Source organism: Marmota flaviventris, chromosome 13 (assembly GCF_047511675.1).
Source record: "Marmota flaviventris isolate mMarFla1 chromosome 13, mMarFla1.hap1, whole genome shotgun sequence".
Lineage (NCBI taxonomy): Eukaryota > Metazoa > Chordata > Mammalia > Rodentia > Sciuridae > Marmota > Marmota flaviventris.
In genome coordinates, this window is record NC_092510.1 from 50,550,421 (window position 1) to 50,574,146 (window position 23,726).

At 34.4% G+C, this 23,726-nt stretch overlaps 1 protein-coding gene across 1 annotated transcript in view; it reads left to right on the forward strand.

Moving 5' to 3' along the window:
* The window catches only part of Ccdc171 (coiled-coil domain containing 171), a 398,124-nt gene that overhangs the window by 28,899 nt on the left and 345,499 nt on the right, over positions 1 to 23,726 (forward strand). Inside the window, exons 5-6 of the mRNA XM_071600432.1 lie at positions 2,756 to 2,946; positions 4,969 to 5,100. Of these exons, the coding sequence (XP_071456533.1) occupies positions 2,756 to 2,946; positions 4,969 to 5,100 (323 nt within the window). The remainder of the gene's footprint in view (positions 1 to 2,755; positions 2,947 to 4,968; positions 5,101 to 23,726) is intronic.

Below are 23,726 nucleotides of genomic sequence, written 5' to 3' on the forward strand. Positions count from 1 at the left end.
CTAGCTTCTTTTTTCTGCTGGCTTCCCCAAATTTTGGTACCGAGATTCCTATATTCCATGTCGAGATTTGCAAAATTTTTCTTCGGGTCACCTGACCAAGCCAAGAGGAAATACCTGAGATATTAATGTTGGGGTTACATGTGACCCAGCCAGATTTCTCCTTAAGTGGGCCATAGTTGTCAATTTCCATTCTCAAGCTCAGAATCTAGGTGGTGATGGCAGTGGTGGCGGCGGCTCAGGTTGTAGCTTAGTGGTAGGACACTTGCTTAGTGGTAGGGCACTTGCAAGGCCCTGGGTTTGATCCCCAGAACAGGGGAAAAAAAAATCGAGGTGGTGGGTATGTTGGAGTATATAATGTATTATACTAATAGTTCATTATTCTTAGAAGTAGACAACTGAGAATTACCAGATAGTTGAGGAAAGTCTTTAAATTGGAGAGAGGAAAAATCAACTTGGAAGAAACCAAAACTGTAGGAAAAAGAAATTTAACAAACAAGTAATATTAATGTCCTCAGAGAATATATTACATCCATGAGGCAAGAATCAGATGCTATAAAAAAAGAAAATTCTTAGAAATTAAACAAAAACTATAAACTTCTAGAGCTGGGCATGGTGGTGCATACTTATAATCTCAGCTACTTGAGAGGCTGAGATAGGAGGAACTCAAAAAGGCATGACTGGGAAATTTAGACATTGTCTCAAAATAGAAGATAACAAGCTCTGGGGTTATAGCTCAGTGGTAGAGTGCTCCTGGATTCAATTACCAGTACTGCAAAGAATATATTGAAAACATGAAAATAGAAATGAAAAATGTTAATAGGAGCATTAAAGATGAAGATAGGAGAAATATCTCAGAGTAAAACGACAGGCAGAAAAGTAGGACAGAAGAGACAAAAATTTAAGGACCAATTCAAATAATAAGAAACAGTGCAAGAAAGAGGTAAGAGAAAAAACAGGGATAAATATCATCAATGAGATTGCTCAAGAAAACATCTCAGAACTAAAAATCTGGGTTGCCAGGTTGAAAGGGTCCATTAAATAATCACCACTGTAGAATGAAATAGACCCATTGAAGATGAAGTAGTATAAAATTTCAGAAAAATAAAGAAAAAGAAGATCCTAAAATCTTTCAAAGAGAAAAGTAAAGTAGGCCTGTTGCAAAGGATAGGTATCAAAATGGCCCCAAACTTTTTACCTCCAACACTGGATGCTCAACCATGGGATAGTATCTTCTCTGAGACTGCAATAAAAGGAGAGGGAGATTTTTTACATATTATCTTTTTATATCTTTTATTCCTTTGAGGTTTGGATCTTTTGAACGGACCATTTAAAACACAAAGTCATTGCAGTAGCATACACCTGTAATCCTAGCAGCTCAGGAAGCCGAGGCAGGAGGATCACAAGTTCAAAACCAAGCCTCAGCAATTTAGTGAGGTCCTAAGCAACTTAGTGAGACCCTGTCTCTAAATAAAATATTTAAAGAGCTTGGGATGTGGCTCAGTGGTTAAGTGCCCCTGGGCTCAATCCCTAGTACCAAAAACAAACAAACAAAGAACAACTCAAATATAATTTTAAAATCATACTACTAACATAACTGGCATTTTTGTTGTTGTTTAACAAAACAAGTGTGTTTGTATACATGTGTCCTTGTTTTTATCTTCGTAGCAATTTAACATTTTTATTCTTACTGAGGGCCAGAGAGTCAGAGAGGTTTATTCTGATGGTAGGTGGTAGAGCCAGACCTGGAAACTTTTCCTTCTTTTCTAGATGCTAAAACACAGCAATGGTAGCATGTTGAGAAGTATTGTTTATTGTTGAGATAACAGGGTGAGAGATGAGTAGTGTATAAATTTGGAAGAGTAAAGAGCTTCAGTTCTAAAGGCTCGAGTAATGGTTCTCACCCTCTTTTGTGACAGTCTCATGTGTAAGATATGGCATAACCAGTCTGTTATCAATAGTCAAATACCAAAATTTATGATCTATTGAGTCTTTTAAAAAAAAGTAGTGTTATACGTGACTCGGGAGACTGAGGCAGGAAGATTACGAGTTCAAAGCTAGCCTCAGCAAAAGTGAGGTGCTAAGCATCTCAGTGAAACCCTGTTTCTAAATAAATCCAAAATAGGGCTGGGGATGTGGCTCAGAGGTTGAGTACCTGTGAGTTCAATCCCTAGATATCCTCCCCGCAAAAAAAAAAAAAAAAAAAAAAAAAAAATTACTGTGTCATGGTCTTTAAAATATATTTTTTGATTTGTTTTCTTTTGGTACTGAAGATTGAACCCAGAGGTGTTTAACTACTGAGCCAGGTCCCCAGCCCTTTTTTATATTTTACTTAGAGATAAAGTCGCCTTGAGCTGCTTAGGACCTCTCTAAGTTGCTGAGGCTGGTTTTGAACTCACAATCCTTCCTCAGCCTCCTGAGCTGCTGGGTTTACAGGCGTGTGCCACATTGCCCAGCTTGATTTTTTTTTTTTCTTGAATAAGAGAAAAAGCAGTAGAATTGCTGGAGTATCTATTCTTGGGCATGCCTTTTTCATAACAAAGTCACCTTGAATCAAGGAGAAGAAGAGAGTGAGAAACTATTAATAGATTGGTTCAGGGGCAATAAGTTTTTCAAGAGTTTACTAAAGTGAAAGATTAAATGTTTTATCCTAAAATCATGCTGTAAATAGGATCAGCTCCAGTGCTTAGATTTGTAGACTCCTAATGACTTAATTCATGGTTATAAATATACCTACTGTTCTGTTATCTGTTAATAGCTCAGAATTCAGAACTTCAAGAAAAGGTAAATGAGATTGAGAAAGTATTTCAGAGTTCCCAGCAGAAATGGAAAGAAGAATGTAGAAGATTTGAACATGATTTGGAGGAAAGAGACAATATAATTCAAAATTGCAATACAGAATATGATTTACTTTTGAAGGAAAAAAGCAGACTTGAAAAAACTCTACAGGTAAAGTATTTTTTATGAAGTAATTTTTCTATATATGATATCCATTGAGATGTGATGTATATTGAAATTATCCTTAGGTTTCCTTCCTTTCTTCCATCTCTCTCCCTTTTTCTTTTTTAAATGCATTTTTGTTGCTCTTTCTTATAATATGCTTTAGCAATATTAATATGTATGCTATTTGTTTTGTGAAAAAGTTTGATATCCCTGATAAAAATTAAAAATAGCAAAACACTTATGCAGGCAAATTGCAAAATGATAAGAACCTAAAGCCTTTTTGGTCTAGCAACATGAAAATTTGGAATTTTAGAAATATGAGGCCAAGTCTTTTTTTTTTTGTATGTTGTTGGGGATTGAACCCACCAGAGCCTTGTGCATGCAAGGCAAGCACTCTACCAACTGAACTATATCCCCTGCCCCTAGGTTTTGTTTTGAATATAAGATAAATGTAGAAAAATGTTGCTATGTTTGATTTAAACTTCAGTGTCTATATATAGCACATTCTACATACTTATGAAGTATAAAATATTTAACTTTTACTAAAATTATTGTGAGCCATTCTCTGATTTAAAAAAATTCCTTTTTATCCCTTAAAGTACAAGTGTAGTTTAAAGTTAGAGTTGTTAGCCACTTTTATGGTAGATTTTAAATTGTCCGTATTTGTCATGTTTTTGAAGCAACAGTTAAAATTAGGAAAAAAAAAAAAGCTCTATACAGATCACTGGTGTAAATTTTTCTTTTTAAATTCTGGAAATGTATCTTCACTAAAGATTAATTTTACAAAAATATTTACTAAAGGTAAAAGTTTTGGCACGAGGGTTCTCAGACATTGTCAGCAGGTCTACTTTTGATCCCTTTGTGTTGTAACCCTACTTTGTTTACTGCTGTGTTCCTAGATTCTGTAATCGTGCCTAGTCTATCCAAGGGCTCCATTAGTGTTAGAATGGTGGACGTGTAGGTGGTGGCTGGTACTACAAGTCCTTAGGTGGGTCTGTGTAATCCTCCGCATATAAAATGTATTGAAGCTATGGGGAAAGAGGGGTGATGGTGGCAGCATTTCTTACAATCAGCCTGCACCTCAAGATAAAAGATCTTGATATGATCTCTACAGCAACTTCAGAGAACTATGCTTTGAGTTTAGGCTATTGACTTTGAAACCATTTGCATGAGACCTTTGGGAGAATTTGGAGTCAAGTAGGAGTCACTGTGTGTAGGTGAATAGTGGGGAAAAACCCTCAACAGTCTTGTGATGGCTTACCATTAGTGAAAGTTTTGAGGGTAATAGTTATTGAATAGATCCATGTGGACATGGAGACTTTCTCATATAAACCGTAGAGTTTTTCTATTCAATGGGGTTTTAGTTTTAAAGCTTATAGATTAGAAAATTGGTCTTCTCAGGGAACCTGTGTTTTATATCTTTAAGGATTTGAACCAAATTAGATCTTGTAAATGTAGTATATCTAGGGAAATCCAAAAGGAAGCTTTTAAAAAATATTGTTTATCTGTAGAACTAGAAATTAGGGTCTAAACGTAACTTAAATTTTTAGCATTCAGGAATTTCCTTATCCTGATTCTTTGCACAAATTTCTTTCATTCTCTCCTTTTGGAAATACATTATTTTCTGTCATAGTTGTATATTAATTATTGGGGATAATTCAAATAACTTATTTCATTGGTTGAGATTTCCATATTAACTGGAATTTGTTTTTTTGCATTTTGTTTCAATCTCTGAAGTTAAAATTTTCAGAAAAATTCAGTCAAATATGTCTGCACATGAGTATATGTTATGTTACAAATAAGAATTAAAAAGTACATATTATGTTGCTTAAATGCATAACTCTAGCTTCTTACTCAGATTTATGTTCTAATGATCAAAATGATAGTTTTATTAGGATTTTTACATGAATTATGAGTTTTAACTGTTATATAGGTAAGGAAAGCCCTTCTGTACATTTAAACTGGGTTGAAGGATAAAAGATAACCTTTATTGATATAATAGTAAAGTAAGATTTTATTCATATAAAGGAAGCGTTGGAAAACCATCAGCAGGAGAAGAATGAGATGGAGTCTCATATCAGGGAGACAGCATTGGAGGAGTTTAGATTACAAGCAGAACAATGGGAAGCAGAAAGAAGAGAGTTACAATTTATAGTACAGGTATTTTAAAATAATTCAGTTCCTTAGATGTCTTTTTAATGCTTATGATATTAAAAATTATATTAGGATAATTCACAAGCTCATTCAAGGGGAAAATAATTCCTAGCCTTTGATCTCTGGAAGACCATGTTTCATTTGTAGTTAGGGCAAGTGTTACAAATAGAAGAGATTATTGGTAGAGTTGGGTGTCTTACATTGCATAAATTATGTGATTTTTAAGAAGGCCATATATGCATTTGGCATTTTGTTTTTCCAATTTAAGATGTGAGACTAAAGAAGTCTTAAATAGGGGGCTGGGTTGTGGCTCAGTGGTAGAGCACTTGCCTAGCGTGTGAGATGCCCTGGGTTCGATCCTCAGCACCACATAAAAATAAACAAATAAAAAAGTCTTAAATAGGATAAAGAAATAGACTAACTAGATTTTGAACACTAAAGGATCCTTACCAATTTTAGTGATGAAGTATAGTGATTTTTAAATTCTTTTTAAAAGGTACAAATTCTTAATTATCTTTTATTTTTCCTTCCCCTAAACACAAATCCCCAAGGCTTCAAATAGTCCAATTTGAAAATTACTGATTTCATTTAACCCCTGAGGGAATGTCTGATTTACTCAGATCATAGACTGAGTGATTAATGGGGGAAAATACCACAGTGTAGCCTCCTGGTTCTCATTCCAGTGTTCTTTGTGTTTTTTCGGATCATGTGTTTTTATTCTGAAGGAGAGATAGGAGAAACTCATTCTGTTGAAAGTGTTATTGTGTATTTAAGTGAAATTTGGGAATGGTTAAGCCTTTTGAGGAAAAACTGCATAAACCAAATAACTCAAAATTTTAAATAAATTTCCATCATTTCTTCTATTATTTACTTTGTGATCAGATATGTATCTTTAGTAATTTTTTCTGTATAAGAGAAAAAAATAGCTTTTATATAGATATCAAAGATATGTGTTGGGGCTCGGGATGTGGCTCAAGTGGTAACACGCTCGCCTGGCATTCGTGAGGCACTGGATTCGATCCTCAGCACCACATAAAAATAAAATAAAGATATTTTGTCCATCTAAAAAAAAAAACTAAAAAATAAATATTAAAAAAAAGATATGTGTTTTTACAACAATGAAAAATATTCACCTAAAACAAGTTTTGGAGTAACTTTGTGTTAGAAACAACTTTGCAAGACAGAAACTCTCAAAAAATATGCAGAGAATATGAGATACATTATTTCTGTAAGAATGAAACCTGAAAAAAAAAGTAAAGCTGGCATTCAACAGTGGAAATACTGAATTTGTTGTATGTGTAAGTATACAGAATATCCACAAAACCACAACTTCCTAGACTTTTGGTCTTTGCAAAATGCTTTTTTCTTCATAGTTATTCCAACTGTAGAATCTGGAAGGACAGTGTGACTACTCTTTTTTTAAAATTTTTTTTAGTTGTAGATGGACACAAGAACTTTATTTTTATTTGTTTATCTTTATGTGGTGCTGAGAATCGAACCCAGGTCCTTACACTTGCAAGGCAAGTGCTCCACCACTGAGATACAACTCCAGTCCCAGTGTGTGACTACTCTATTTATGTTTTGTGGTGCTGGGGGTGGAACCCAGGGCATCGTGCATGATGGGCTAGCGTTCAGCCACTGAGAAATTTCCCACTCACAACCACTGTTTAGAATCTTCAGTATTCTAAATGTTTGTAATGTGTTTCAACAGATTTGTAAAGTGAAAAAATATGTAGTAATATAATAACATTTTTGATCAGAATGCTGTGGAATCATTAAAGAGAAATTGATAATTGCCTTAGAAACGGGGAAAGACTTCACAGAGAGCAAATGATATTTGAGCGTTTGTATTTGTTCCAGGTAGCCTTTAAGACAATTATCAGACATACTTAGGGAAAATAACCCTTTCATTTCTAAACATTTGGAAATCTGTAGGGCTACCAGCCAGAGTCCTAAGCTTATAAAATAGGGTTCAGAGACATATATTTAAATATGTGGGTAATATGATTTTGGTCTAGTTTTCCTCATCAGGCCTATAAATCACAAATGAAACAAATGTGGCTTATACCAAACTTTATATTATGAAGTACCAAAAAGAATTTCAAATTCCATGTTGGTCTATGGTAATTATGTTGTAGAGAAGAATGAGGGAATATATTCCCGGGTGACTACCACCAAAGTCTTGCTTTACTGCTTTTGTAAGATAAGTTTGATTGTATTTGGTAATTGAAATGTTTAGGTCTTTCTTTCTCAATTTCTTATCTTTTTTTTAATATCAACATAATAAATTTTTTCTTTTTACAAATCAAGCTTGATACCATCCATCACCTGACTTTATATTCTAAAAACACTTTTTTGAACACAATTTGAAGGACAGTAAAATTTCATTCTCTCTCTGCTTGCTGTTGATGGGTTTAGTTTTTCATCCTATAATTAGGTGTTGGTATCACATAGTGCTCTCTTTGTGTAGCTCTCTGAGGGAATTTAGTTTTTAAATCCATTGGGGGAAAAAACCCTTGTGAAACCCTATCTTTAACAGACAAAGCTAGTATAATATTTCTTTCATCTGGGCTTTAGAATTCAAACTCACTCTAAAAAAAGAAAAATTTATGCCATGTCCCTTTTCTTTACCAGGAATTGGAGTGCTAAATAGAGGCTTACTTCTTCGGAATATAAATGCAAATTCTTACAGAGTTACCTCAGAAGTTACCTCATTTTAAGATTATGTTTCTCATTTTGTAAAATGCATGTTTTCTTTTGAATAAACAAAAATTCTGTCCTTAATATTCTTTGAAATTTCAAAACAGAGCAAAACCTTGGTAATTTTAGGATACAGTGTGTTGGTCTTGAAAAATAGTTTTTAAATTTTATTTATTTAAAATTGCTAAGGGCTAGCTAGGGTTGTAGTTCAGTTGGTGGAATGCTTGTCTAGCATGTGTGAGGCACTGGGTTTGAGTCTCAGCTCTGCATATAAAGAATAATATAAAGGTTCATTACCATCTAAAAATTTTTGGAAAAAAATTGCTATTTAAAAATTGACATTTGTTTGTACTTACTTTTCTTTGTTCCTGCAGTTGCAGTGTGAACTTTGAGGATGCTAATCTGCCATGAGCTTTTCCATTGAAGGCAGTGTGGGACAGGCAGTGGTAAAGCTTTATTTATTTTTGAGTGCTGGGATAGAACCCAGGACCTTGCATGTGGTAGGCAAATGCTTTACCATTGATATTGTCAGCCCCCAGTAATTTTTTATTTTTAACTGCCATGCCCTTCCTTTGTCATTTTTTTTCAGTTAATTTTAACATGTAATTTATTAGTAGGATTGAAAACATTTAGAAGATTTTTTTTTTAGTGTGTATTTGCATTTCCAAAATTTATAACTGATTTGGGGAATGAAGTTATCTTTTCTTTATCTACGACTAAATTTGGTGTTTGTATATAGTGGTTAGTCTGATGATTAAGGGGGAGTTTGTGAAGACTTGGGAAATGTAGATTGAAAATAATAGCATGAACTAAAGAAAGAAGAGGAAGAGTTGGGGGCAGGGTACTGAAGAAAATATTCCCACCACGCTTAGGCATCTGTAGTTTGTATGGTAAGACAGCTGTTAGGGACTGGGGTGCAATATGTCAAAGACTGACCCAGTGTTCTAGGTTCAGTTTGGAGGAAGTTACATGAAATGGAAACATTTAGGAAGTTTGTCTTAAATGATCAAGGGTAGCAAGGAACATTTCTTTGTAATTTTTTTGGAAAACTGTCTGCTGGTGTCCTCTTAGGAAAAGCCTTAGAGGGTTGGGGTTGCTGCCCAGTGGTAGTACTTGCGTAGCACGTGTGAGACACTGGGTTTGATCCTCCGCACCACATAAAAATAAATATAAAATAAAAGTATTGTGTCCATCTAAAATTAAGACAAACAAAAAATTAAAAAAAAAAAAAAGGATAGAAAAAGATCTAGAAAATGACTCTGGTACTGAATTGCCCCCTTACCCTTTCCCCCAAACAGGAAATATCTTAATATTTAATTAATAAAATTATGTGATATTCATTGTAAAAAATGTCCCTAATTTAGGAAGATTTAAAAGCAGAAAGTAAAGGTCTTTTCCCTTTTCCCTTAATTCCACTTTTTAAGGATATATAAACATATACAATGTATTTATATAAGTGAAATTATATACCTCAATAATATTTTTGCATTCATCTTGGGCTGTCCATGCCTTATTATTTTAGTTTTTCTGTCATGTGAATATTCCTAATATATTTTGGCAATCCCTTATAGATGGACATTTTCTTTCTTTCAAAAAAATTTGCTTCAATTAAAAATGATATACTGGACTAAGGATGCAGCTCAGTGGTAGTGTGCTTGCCTAGCATGTGTGAAGTCCTGGATTGAATCCCCAGACTCCAGCCCCTTGGCTCCTGCCAAAAAAAAAAAAAAAAAAAAAAAAAAAAAAAAGAAGAAGAAAGAAAAATTAATCACCATTTTTGTATATATCTTTAGGCAGTTGTTCGTGTAGGTGATTCTGTTGTATAAATGCTTAGAAGTATAATTGCTGGATATGTAAGCTTATGGATTTATAACTATGATAAAAAGTAAGTACCTATTTACAATCTACTGTAACAACCTATTTTTGATTATAGAACTGTTTGGGTTTTGGGGGTTTTTGGAAGAGAAACGTGTTCTAGATATTTGAGGAGATAACTTCATACTAAATTAAGGTTATAGCCAGCTGTATTGATAGGCTTTGTAAACTAGAAAAGAATAATCTGATACTTTTCTCACTACTTAGTAGGAATTCTTCAGACTGTTACAATTTTGGATTCTGAGAAATGTTGTTTATATAAGTACATACTCAGAATCATACTTTTTGGTTTATGTTTCTGGACAATGTGGAAGGAAAACAAGTATATTTGGAAAACAGCACAATGTGGTTTTCTGTGATGTTAAATGTCAATTCAAAAACGTCTCATTTAAAAATATTTTAGGTTCAACAACTCCCTCTAGTGGAAGAAGGAAAAATTTCCCCAATTTCAAGTGTTCTTAATAGGATTCTGCAAGGATCCAAGTAGGTTTTGATTTGGTTAGAAAATAAATTCTACGACAACAATTTTTAAAAAATATTTATTTTTAGTTGTAGTTGGACATAATACCTTTATTTCACTTATTTATTTTTATGTGGTGCTGAGGATTGAACCCAGGGTCTTGCACGTGCAAGACGATTGCTCTACCGCTGAGCCACAACCCTAGCCCTCCATGACAAAAATTTTAAAATTAAATTTATTCAAGGGGAGGCTAATTAATCTGTTGTATCTAGGCTTAGATTACATTGATAAAACCATAAACTTAAATAGTCGAACATATTAAAAATCGAGGTATAAATATGACCAATATAACCAACCAATGTTATCAGTATAACCAATACTCATATTTGCTTCAGAATTAAAAACAATCTGGGTGTGGTGGTGCACATCTGTAATCCAAGTGGCTCAGGAGGCTGAGGCAGGAAGATCACAAGTTCAAAGCCAGCCCTCAGCAACTTGGCAAGGCTTAAGCAACTTAGCAAGGCCCTAAGATAATTTAGTGTCTCAAAGTAAAACATAAAATGGATTGGGATCGTGGCTCAACTGTAGAGCGCTCACCTAGCACCTGTGAGGCGCTGGTTTGATCCTCAGCACCATATAAAAATAAATAAATGAAATGGAGGTATTGTGTCCAATTACAAGTAAAAAAAATATTTTAAACCACAACAACAAAAAATAAATAAAAGGAATTGGGGATGTGGCTTAGTGGTTATGCACCCCTGGGTTCAATCCTTGGTACAAACAAAACCCAACAAAACCAACAAATAACAAATTTTTACATCATTGAAAGAGTAACTATTGTGAATCACTTCTCCATTCTGCCACCATTTTGAAGTTGTGTTTGGTTTTCCGTCTGGATACATTGACAATTTGTCATATTGTTTTAGCATTTGTGCCTTTTACAAAAAATATTAACAGTATTCATCTTTTTCCAATTTATCCTTTTTACTTTTGTTTTTGAGATTTATCCAAGTTAATAAAATAACTATTCATTCAATTTAACTATTGTATTTTATCCTGTGTATGTACCATTATTATTAATTTAACCATTAACTACTGATTGGACTGATTGAGGTTTTTTTTTTTTTTTTTTTTTGGTAGTAATGAGGATTGAACCCAGGGACACTACCACTGAGTTATATCTCCAGCCCCCTTTTTCATTTTGCAACAGGATCTTGCTAAGTTTCCCAGATGGCTTGGAACTTGTGATCCTTCTACCTTGGATTGAGATTTAAGTACTTTCTAAGTTTAATTTATTATTATTGTTATTTTTAGATAGACAATGCATTAATTAATTAATTAATTATTTTTTATGTGGTGGCTGAGGATTGAACCCAGTGCCTCACATGTGCTGGGTAAGTCCCGAAGCTTAAATTATTACAGTGCTTTTATGAATATCGAATGTTTTGTTTATGTAGGTATGTGTTTAATGTATAAACAAGTATTGAGAGGCAAAGTGATCTATAGTGCAGTCCTTATCAAATACCAGTGACATTCTTTACAGGTAAAAAAGGTCTGAAAATTTGTATGGAACTACAAAAAACCCAGCCAAAGCCATTCTGAGCAAGAACAGCAAAGCAAGAAGCATTACCCTATCTGGCTTCAAAGTAAATTACAAAGCTGTAGTAATCAAAACAGCACGATAGTGGTGTAAAATTAGATACATAGACCATAGGAGAATAGAGAGCCTAGAAGTAAGACCATTTATGTATAGTCTTATTTTGACAAAGGTGCTGAGAATGTATTGGAGAAAGGAGAGTTTTTTAAGTAAATGATGCTGGGGAAAGAAGAATGAAAATAGACCCCATCACCTGTTACAAAAATCAGTTCAAAATGGATTAAAGACTTAAATGTAAAACACAAAACCATGAAACTACTAGAAGAAAATAGGAGAAATGCTTCATGACATTGCAATGGGCAAAGGATTATTTGGACAAGACCCCAAAAGCACAGGAAACAAAAGCAAAAAATAAACAAAAGGTATAATGGTATTAGATCAAACTAAACAACTTCTGCACAGCAAAAACAAAAACAAAAACAAAAAACTCCAAACCAAAATCAAAAAGAAACCCCCAACATGTTATTTGGACATCTGCTCACTTCTTCAGTAATCTTTTTAAACTTTTGATATTAATCTGCATGAAAGAAATGAAAGAAACGATTTCATTTAGATAATAATAATGAATTTTCAGCACCTTTCTCTATACCTAAACCTCATGCGTATATTTCTGCTGACAACTGTTGAAGAACAATGAGGGACTAAGTCTGAATTGGCTATAGAAACTGGACTCATTGGGACAAGAAGTCTATTCCTGGAGCTATAGGGTTCCTAGAATAAATGAGTTTTTATGTCATTAAAATACCAACTTGGAATATATATTTTTTTAAAGATGTAAAATGTGTGATTTATAGAAGCAATTTAAGAAAATATCTTATCAGTTTATATAAGACAGGAAAACCAGGACATTTTGACTACACCATTTTGATTCCTAAGAAGGGTGACTTCACTTAAATAGAGCATAATAAATGAAATTTATTTTAAATTGGTTTGAAGACATATATTTGAGGCACTCATATCACTGTGGAAATTGGCAATTATTTTGATTCCCCCCACAGGTCTGGTCAAATATGAAAGATTAGTCAGTATTGTCCCTGGGGGAAGAACTTTAATTGAAGGTATTCATTGTCACATTAAAGAATGAACTGAAGTCATTTGAGTGATGTAAAAGACAATAAAGAATGTTAAATATAAATAAAAAGAATCACCTAATAAATCTATATGCATTTACCTCATTCAATATATGGGAATATATATGTATCCTTTCATAAATTTATAATCTATAATACGTAAATCAAGTTGTATTATATCAGTATGTTGAAAACAGACTCCAATAATAAACTAAAACTAGCAAAAATTACATGGATATAATTTTTGAGTAAAAAATTTAAAAAGGAAATTATAACAGAAAAGTTAACCATTATAAAACTAATAAATACAGTAAAAACTGATAGTTGTCAGATCTACACAGGGTGAAATTTAATTTACTATGCAATGACAGAAGCATTTAAAGTTTATTTATAAAATTTAGGTCTGTAAAATTTGGTTCCAGGAAAATTGTAGTTGGTGGAAATAATACCCCCCAAAATAAACTTAACTGTAGCCAGTTTCCAGCTCTATTGAGTAGGTCAAATGAGAATAATACATCTGCAGAATGAAATTAATATTCTTAGCTAATCAAAGCATTAGTGCATAGAAAGGAGAGGAGAAACTTAATACATGGTTGATACAAGCTGAGTCAACATTTAAGATAGACAGGGCTCTCCTGGGCATTGTTAGGTTGGTATAGATGGTACAGTATATTTGAGGGTTCTAATTATTAATATGTCTGTAACATAAGTGTTTATATTCGAATATAGACGGTTCTTTCTCAGCTTGACAGATAGCCGTCATCCTGGAATGTCCATTTCCTGTTATCCTGGGAATTTACTTTGCTTTTCTCCTGTATTGTATTTCCTCTTTTTTTCAAAAAAATTTTTTGTAGTTGTTGATGAACCCTTATTTTATTTATTTGTATGTGGTGCTGAGAATCAAACCTGGTGCCTTACATATGCTAGACAAATGCTCTACTACTGAGCTGTAACCCCAATTCCTGTATTTACTTTTACCTGAAATCTAATTTTTTTCCTCTTTTTCTTTTTCGTTTATTTTTTGTGGTGCTGAGGATTGAATCCTTGGCCTGTGCATGTGAGGCAAGCACTCTACCAACTGAGCTATATCCCTAGCCCTAATTTTTTTCCTCTTTGTTTTCTCATTTTGGTGGAACACATCCTCTAGGAGTTTCATAATAAATGGTGGATGAGAAGCAAATTCCCTTCCAATTTCCTTCCTTTGTTCATCTTTCTTTCTCTTCTTTCTTATTTTAGAATTGAACCACCCATGGCCTTAATGAGAAGTAAATTCTTTCTACTAGGCCTTTATTTGATTTCATATCTAATTGAAATTTTTGCTGTTTGTATGCTATGATTTATGGTTTGCCCTCTCTGAAAAATCATGTTGAAATTTAATACCCATCATGAGATAGTAAGAAGGTGGAAATGGTCTGACTATGGTGCTTACAGATGCCTTTGTGAAGTGATTGGATGGATAAGGTCATCAGAGTAGAGCCCCCATGACCATTGGTGACTTTATAAGAGAGAAAGACCAAGTCACACACTCTTTTTCTCTTGTCATATGATGATGCTTTGTGCCATCTCAGGACTCAACCAGCAAGAAGGCTATTACCAGATGTGTCCTCTCAACCTTGAACCAGAATTGTGAGCCAATATAAACCTCTTTTCTTTACAACTTACCCAATCTGTGATTTTGTATTAATAGTAACAGAAAATGGACTAAGACAGTATGAATTTTAGATTGGAAATAATTTTCCTGTAGCATACTGACAGGATTTTTCTGCTTCCCTTTATCTAATAGTGCTGTGATTGAGATGCCTGAAGCCATTCTGATTCTTTATTCTTTGAGTATGAATATAATTTTTAAAAAATTTATGGGCAAAATTTTTGCTGAAAATTTTTAGAGATTACCTTGTCTTATTTCATTTGTGATTTCTCTTGTGTTTTCATTGTTCTTCTGTAGGTTTCCTTAAATTAGTTGAATGTTGGATTCTCTGGTCTGATCCATGAGTTATATTTTCTGCTTTTCATCTAATGACATATTTTTCATATTGGCTGCACCAATTTGCAGTCCCACCAGCAGTGTATGAGTGTACCTTTTTCCCCCTCATCCTCACCAACACTTATTATTGTCTGTCTTCATAATAGCTGCCATTCTGTTGGAGTAAGATGATATCTTAGAGTAGTTTTGATTTGCATTTCTCTAATTGCTAGAGATGATGAACATTTTTCCTTATACTTGTTGATCGATTGTATATCCTCTTCTGAGAAGTGTCTGTTCAGGTCCTTGGCCCATTTATTGATTGGGTTATTTGTTTTTTTGGTGTTTATTTTTTTGAGTTCTTTATATATCCTAGAGATTAGTGCTCTATCTGATGTGTGAGCGGTAAAAATTTGTTCCCAAATTGTAGGCTCTCTATTCACCTCACAGATTGTTTATTTTGCTGAGAAGAAGTTTTTTTGTTTGAATCCGTTCTATTTATTGATTCTTGGTTTTAATTCTTGTGCTACAGGAGTCTCATTAAGGAAGGTGGGGCCTAATCCCACATGATGAAGATTAGGGCCTACTTTTTCTTCTATTAGACACAGAGTCTCTGGTTTAATTCCTAGGTCCTTGATCCATTTTGAGTTAAGTTTTGTGCATGGTGAGAGATAGGGGTTTAATTTCATTTTGTTGCATATGGATTTCCAGTTTTCCCAGCACCATTTGTTGAAGAAGCTATCTTTTCCCCAATGCATGTTTTTGGCACCTTTGTCTAATATAAGATAATTGTAATGTTGTGTGTTAGTCTCTGTGTCCTCTATTCTGTACCATTGGTCTACCAGTCTGTTTTGGTGCCAATACCATTCTGTTTTTGTTAGTATTTGTCTGTAGTATAGTTTAAGATCTGGTATTTCCTTAGCTATTCTGAGTCTCTTATTTTTCCAGATGAATTTCATGATTGATTTTGAGTTTTATTTCTATGAGGAATGCCATTGGGATTTTGATTGGAGTTGCATTAAATCTGTATAGTACTTTTGATAGTATGGTCGTTTTGATGATATTTATTCTGCCTATCCAAGAGCAAGGTAGATATTTCCATCTTCTAAGGTCTTCTTTGATTTCTTTCTTTAGGATTCTGTAGTTTTCATTGTATGGATTTTTAAGTTGATTCCCAAGTTTTTTTTTTTTTGTTTTTTTTTGATGCCATTATAAATTGGGTAGTTTTCCTCATTTTCCTCTTAGAATATTTGTCACTGATTTCAGAAATGCCTTTGATTTATGGTTGTTGATTTTATATTCTGCTACTTTGCTGAATTCATTTACTAGTTCCAGAAGTTTTCTGGTGGAGCTTTTTGGATCTTCTAGGTATAGAATCATATCGTCATCAAATAGTGCTGATTTAAGTTCTTCTTTTCCTATATGCATCCCTTTAATTTCTTTCATCTGTCTAATTGCTCTGGCCAGTGTTTCAAGAACTATGTTAAATAGAAGTTGTGAAAGAGGGCATCCCTGTCTTGTTCCAGTTTTTAGAGGGAATGCCTTCAATTTTTCTTCATTTAGAATGATGTTTTCCTGGGGCTTAACGTAGATAGCCTTTACAATGTTGAGATATGTTCCTGTTATCCCTAGTTTTTCTAGTGCTTTGAACATGAAGGGGTGCTGTATTTTGTTGAATGCTCTTTCTGCATCTATTGAGATTATCATATGATTCTTATTTTTGAATCTACTGATATGATGAGTTACATTTTTTGATTTTCGTATGTTGAACCAACCTTACATCCCTGAGATGAATCCTACTTGATCATGGTGCACAATCTTTTTGATATGTTATTGTATTCAATTTGCTAGAATTTTATTGAGAATTTTTGCATCTATGTTTATTAGAGAGATTGGTCTAAAGTTTTCTTTCTTTGATGTGTCTTTGCCTGGCTTTGGGATCAGGGTGATATTGGCCTCAGAGAATGAGTTTGGAAGTGCTGCCTCTTTTTCTGTTTTCCGAAATAAATTGAAGAGTATTGGTATTAATTCGTCTTTAAAGGTCTTGTAGAACTTGGGTGTGTATCCATCCAGTCCTGGGCTTTTCTTGGTTAGTAGGCTTCTGATGGTGTCTTCTATTTCATCACTTGATATTTATCTGTTTAAATTATGTATATCTTCCTGGTTCAATCTGGGCAAATCATATGACTTAAGAAATTTGTCGATGTCTTCTATTTTATTGGAGTATAAGTTTTTAAAATAATTTCTAACTATCCTCTGTATTTCTGTAGAGTCTGTTGTGATATTACCTTTTTCATCACGTATGCAGGTAATTTAAATTTTCTTTCTCTTCTCTTCATTTGTGTAGCTAAGGGTCTGTCAATTTTATTTATTTTTTTAAAGAACCAACTTTTTGTTTGACAAATTTTTTCAATTGTTTCTTTTGTTTTGATTTCATTGATTTCAGCTCTAATTTAAATTATTTCTTGCCTTCTACTGCTTTTGCTGTTGATTTGTTCTTGTTTTTCTAGGGCTTTGAAATGTAATGTGAGATCATTTATTTGTTGACTTTTTCTTCTTTTAAGGAATGAACTCCATGCAGTGAACTTTCCCCTTAGTTCTGCTTTCATAGTGTCCCAGAGATTTCGATATGTTGTGTCTGTGTTCTCATTCACCTCTAAGAATTTTTTAATCTTGATATCTATTATAACCTATTATTCATTCAGTAGCATATTGTTTAGTCTCCAGTTGTTGGGTAAGTTTTATTTTTTATTTTGTTATTGATTTTTAATATCATTCCATTATGATCTGATAAAATGCATGGTAGTATCTCTACTTTTTTGTATTTGCTAAGAGTTGCTTTGTAGCATATTACATGGTCTATTTTAGAGAAGGATCCATATACTGCTGAGAATAAAGTGTATTTATTTGTTGATGAATGAAATAAATATTCTATATCTGTTGGTTAAGTCTAAGTTATTGATTGTATTATTGAGTTCTATAGTTTCTTTGTTCAACTTTTGTTTGGACGATCTCTCTAGTGGTGAGAGAGGTGTGTTAAAGTCCCCTAAAATTATTGTGTTGTGGTTCAATTTGATGCTTGAACTTGAGAAGAATTTGTTTGATGAACATAGTTGTACCATTGTTTGGGGCATATATGTTTATGATTGTTATGTGTTGTTGGTATGGTTTTCTTGAGCAGTATGAATGTCCATCTCTATCCCTTTTGATTAACTTTGGCTTGAAGTCTACTTTATTTGATACGAGGATGGAAACCCCTGCTTGCTTCTGCAGTTCATGTGCATGGTATGATTTTTCCCAGAATTTTAGCTTCAGTCTGTGTAAGTCTTTTCCTATCAGATGAGTCTCCTGGAGGCAGCATATTTTTGGGTCTTTTTTTAAATTTGATCTGCTAGCCTATGTCTTTTGATTGGTGAGTTTTAAGCCATTAACATTCAGGGATATTATTGAGACAGGGTTTGTATTCCTAGCCATATTTTTTATTTTTGTTATTTAAGTTCACTTGATTTTCTTATTTGATTAGTTTTTCCTTTAGGGTACTACCTCCTTCTTTTAATTTTCATTGTTGTTTTTGTTTCTTCTTCACGAAATACTTTTCCCAGGATGTCTTGTAGGCCAGTTTCCTAGGTATAAATTCTTTTAACTTTTGTTTATCATGGAAGGTTTTTATTTCATCTTCAATCTAAAGTTTAATTTTGCTACAAGATTCTTGGTTGGCACCCATTTTCTTTCAGAGCTTGATATATGTTATTCCAGGATCTTCTAGCTTTCAGGGTCTGTGTTGAAAAATCTGCTGGTATCCTAATTGGTTTTCCCCTGTATGTAATCTGATTCCTTTCTTTTGTGGCTTTTAAAATTCTCTCCTTATTCTGTGTGTTGGGCATTTTTATTATAATGTGCCTTGGTGTGGATCTATTGTGATTTTGTATATTCGGCATCCTGTAGGCTTTTTGAATTTGGATTTCCAATTTATTTTTCATGTTTGGAAAGTTTTCTGATATTATTTCATTGAATAGATTGTTCATTCCTTTGGTTTGGACCTCTATGTCTTCCTCTATCGTGATAACTCTTAAATTTGGTCTTTTTATGCTGTCCCATATTTTTTGAATGTTCTGCTTGTGGTTTCTTACCATTATTACTGTGTGGTCTGTGTTCTTTTCAAGATTATATATTTTATCTTCATTGTCTGATGTCCTATCTTCCAAATGGTCTAATCTGTTGGTGATGATTTCATTTGAGCTTTTAATTTGGTTTGTTGTTTCTTTAATTTCAAGGATTTCTGTTTGTTTTTGTTTTTAGAACCTACATCTCCCGGTTGAGGTGATCTTTTGCTTCCTGTATTTGTTTATGTAGCTCCTTGTTGAAGTTATCTTTCACTGCCTATATTTGTTCTATTATATCTTCCTTGAGTTCACAGAACATTGCAGCCATATACATCCTGAACTCCTTTTCTGTCATTTCTTCTGTTCTGGCTGCCAATGATTCTAATGATGTGGTGTCTTGATTTGTTTGGGGCACTTTCTTCCCTTGTCTTTTCATATTGCTCATGTGTCTTCCTTTCCAGCTCTGTGAGTCTGGGGTGTTATTGTTTTTACCCTATACCTTTGTAGTGATCTTGTAGGGTTCCAAGATCTCTCCTTTGTGGGGAAGGACAATGTTAAGTGATTCCAATATCAACAATATACCACCTATGAACAATTTGTTGTTATTAAGACTTTACAGTTTAGTCTCAATGTTCAGAAATTTTGGATTCAATTATTATCTAAAATATAATCAGTAGTTTTGTAAAGAGGTTTACTGTTTCTAACAGTGGAGAAAAACTGAGGGTGGGATGTAGGATGATATACTGAAGAGGTAGGACAAGAGGATATAGAGTTAATATATCTTAGGAAGTGTGAAAGAGAAATCTTATGAAGAGGGTTAGTAGCAAGATAACAGATAGGAAGTAATTTAGGGTAGACAAGTACATAGGAATATAGTAGAATACATAAAACAAACATATGTATTTAGAAGAATACGGAATGTTAAAATAGTAATATTTGGAGGGGAAAGAAAAATGAAAGAAGAAAAAAGAAAATAAAAAAAGGGCATATACAACATCTCTATATTATGTTAATCAGATGTACCAGTCCTCAAAATTCTATTTCATGCAAAATTATTGGTTTCACATATGTTGGGGATATGAGGGTCGGAGGATAGAAGGGTAGAAGAGAAAGAAAAAAAAAATACTTGAAGGAAGAAACCAGGGTTGTTACTAGTTTCAGAGGTCTATATCTTTTCTGCTTCTCTTATCATCCAGTAGGTGGGGTTGTCTGTTGTAAGTTGGTGTCTCTTCCCTCAGGATGGTGGAGGTAACCAGGGTGGGAAGACTGGTCCTGGTGTAGGGCGCCTGGAAGCGTGGAGTGCCACCCATCATTCCCTGCAAGGAGACTGCACCTCAGCGGTCTCTTTTTGGGACCTCTGGTATGACTTGAGCACCTGGTACTATCTCCCTATCTTTCCTGGAGATTTCCCAGTTCCTGGTCTCTCTATTAGGCTTCAGACTTTAGCCCTGTCTCCCTCTCCCTTAACAGTTCCCAATTGCAGGACCTCTAACACCAAGGCTCACACCAGGTGGGTGACGCCCTGATTGCACTGTACACTCGTCCAACTGAGAGCTGTTTTGTGTTGGGTAGTTACTGTGTCAAGTTATTGCTGCTGGGGAGAGGTGGAGTTGGAAACCTGTACCTGGCCAGATGGAGATCCAATCTGGGAGCTGCCCCCACCAAATTGGTGAGAAAGGTGATTCAAGATGGAGGCAGTCTGCTTCAAGTGCTGGGGTGTCTGGTGAGGCGGGGGGAGCTGGCTGATGGCATTGTGCTGTGGGTAGGTAGCAGCCGAGTGACCTGTGTGGGAGCAGAGCACAGTCTGGAGTTCTGCAGAGGTGCTGATAGGTGATTCTGCTAAGGTGCCCACAAGCCCTGCGTGGGCTAGAACTTTGGGCTTTCTTTGTTGGGAGCCAGGAGTCCTACTCGAATGCTGAGGCTCAGAGCCCTGTGTGGGGGTCACAGTGCTGATGATTTCTGTGGGAATTAGCTGTATAGGGGTCCTTTCACACTCTAAGAGATGCAGTTCTCTAACTAGATCACGGAGTGACACAGAATGCTGCCTCCCTCTTGCCCACCATCTTCTCTTCTCCTCTGTTTTATATCTTTTTGTATGTGATTTGCTAGCATTAAGAATTTTTGCATGTATGTTTATCAGGGATATTGGTCTGAAGTTTTCTTTCCTTGATGTGTCTTTGATTTTAGTATCAGGGTGATACTAGCTTCATCGAATGAGTTTGGAAGAGTTCTCTCCTTTTCTATTTCATGGAATAATATGAGGAGTATGGGTGTAAGTTTTTCTTTGAAGGTCTTTTTTTTTTTTTTTTAAGAAAGAGGGGGGAGAGAGAGAGAGAGAGAGAGAGAGAGAGAATTTTTTTTTATTATTTATTTTTCAGTTCTCGGCAGACACAACATCTTTGTATGTGGTGCTGAGGATCGAACCCGGGCCACGCGCATGGCAGGCAAGCGCGCTACCGCTTGAGCCACATCCCCAGCCCCTCTTTGAAGGTCTTGTAGAACTCAGCTGAGAATCCATCTGGTCTTGGGCTTTTCTTTGTTGGTAGGCTTTTGATGGTGTCTTCAGTTTCATTGCTTGAAATTGATTTGTTTAAATTTTGTATTTTCTCCTGATTCAATTTCGGTAGGTCATGTGTCTGTATAAACTTGTTGATGTCTTCAAATTTTTCTATCTTATTGCAGTATAGATTTTCGAAATAGTTTCTGATTATTGTCTGAATTTCATTGGTTTCTGCAGTGGTATTTCTTTTTTCATCACAGATTTTAGTAATTTGAGATTCCTCTTTTTTTTTTTCCCTTCATTATTGTGGCTAAAGATCTATTAATTTTATTTATTTTTTTCAAAGAACCAAGTTTTTTTTTCATCGATTTTTTTTGGTGGGGAGTACTGGGGATTGAATTCAGGGGCACTCAGCCACTGAGCCACATCCCTAGCCCTATTTTGTATTTTATTTAGAGACCGGGTCTCACTGAATTGCTTAGTGCCTAGCTTTTGCTGAGGCTGGCTTTGAACTTGTGATCCTCCTGCCTCAGCCTTCTGAGCTGCTGGGATTATAAATGTATAATAGTACTCCTGGCTGTTTCATTGATTCTTTTGAAAAAAAAATTTGTTTCAATTTTATTAATTTTGGTGTAGTTTTAAGATCTGGTATAGTGATACCACCTGTGTCACTCTTCCTGCGTAGAATTGCTTTAGCTATTCTGGGTCTCTTATTTTTCCAGGTGAATTTCATAATTGCTTTTTCTATTTCTGTGAGGAATGCTGTTGGGATTTTGATCGGAATTGTGTTGAATCTGTAGAGTGCTTTTGGTAATATGGCCATTTTAATAATATTAATTCTGCCTATCCATGAGCAAGGTATATCTTTCCATCTTCTAAGGTCTTCTTATATTTCTCTCTTTAGGGTTCTATAGTTTTCATTGTATAGATCTTTCACCTCTTTTGTTAAGTTGATTCCCAAGTATTTTGTTTTTTTTGAGGATGTTGTGAATGGGGTAGTTTTCCTCATTTCCATTTCAGAGGATTTGTTACTGATATACAGGAATGTCTTTGATTTATGGGTGTTGATTTTATATTCTGCCACTTTGGTGAATTCATTTACTAGATCTAGAAGTTTCTTGGTAGAACTTTTCTTATCTGCTAGGTATAGGATCATATCATCAGCAAATAGTGCTAGTTTAAGTTCTTCTTTTCCTATATTTATGCCTTTAATTTCTTTCATCTGTCTAATTGCTCTGGCTAGTGTTTCAAGAACTATGTTGAATAGAAGTGGTGAGAGAGGGCATCCCTGTCTTCAGATTTTAGAGGGAATGTCTTCAGTTTTTCTCCGTTTAGAATGATGATGGCCTGAGGCTTAGCGTAGATAGCTTTTACAATGTTGAGGTAAGTTCCTGTTATCCCTAGTTTTTCTAGTGTTTTAAACATAAAGGGATGATGTATTTTGTCGAAGGCTTTTTCTGTGTCGATATATCGAGATGATCATATGGTTCTTATCTTTAAATCTATTGATGTGGTGAATTACATCCTTGCATCCAGCCTTGCATCCCGGGGATGAAACCCACTTGATCATGGTGTACGATATTTTTGATATGGTTTTGTATCCGATTTGCCAGAATTTTATTGAGGATTTTTGCATCTATATTCATTAGAGATATTGGTCTGAAATTTTCTTTCTTTGAAGTGTCTTTGTCTGGTTTTGGAATCAGGGTGATATTGACCTCATAGAATGAATTTGGAAGTACTCCCTCTTTTTCTGTTTCCTAAAATAGATTGAAGAGTATTGGTATTAGTTCTTCTTTAAAGGTCTTGTAAAACTCTGCAGTATATCCATCCAGTCCTGGGCTTTTCTTGGTTGGTAATCTTTTGATTGCTTCTTGTATTTCTTCACATGATATTGGTCTGTTTAAGTTGTCTATATCTTCCTGACTCAATCTGGGCAGATCATATGACTTAAGGAATTTATCGATGCCTTTGCTGTCTTCTATTTTATTGGAATATAAGATTTCAAAATAATTTCTAATTATTTTCTGTATTTCTGTAGTGTCTGTTGTAATATTGCCTTTTTCATCCCGTATGCTAGTAATTTGGGTTCTCTCCTTTGTTAGCATGGCTAAGGGTCTGTCAATCTTATTTATTTTTTTCAAATAACCAACTTTTAGTTTTGTCAATTTTTTTAATTGTTTCTTTTATTTCGATTTCATTGATTTCAACTCTGATTTTGGTTATTTCTTGCCTTCTACTGCATTTGCTGCTGATTTGCTGTTCTTTTTCTAGGGCTTTGAGATGTAGTGTGAGATCATTTAT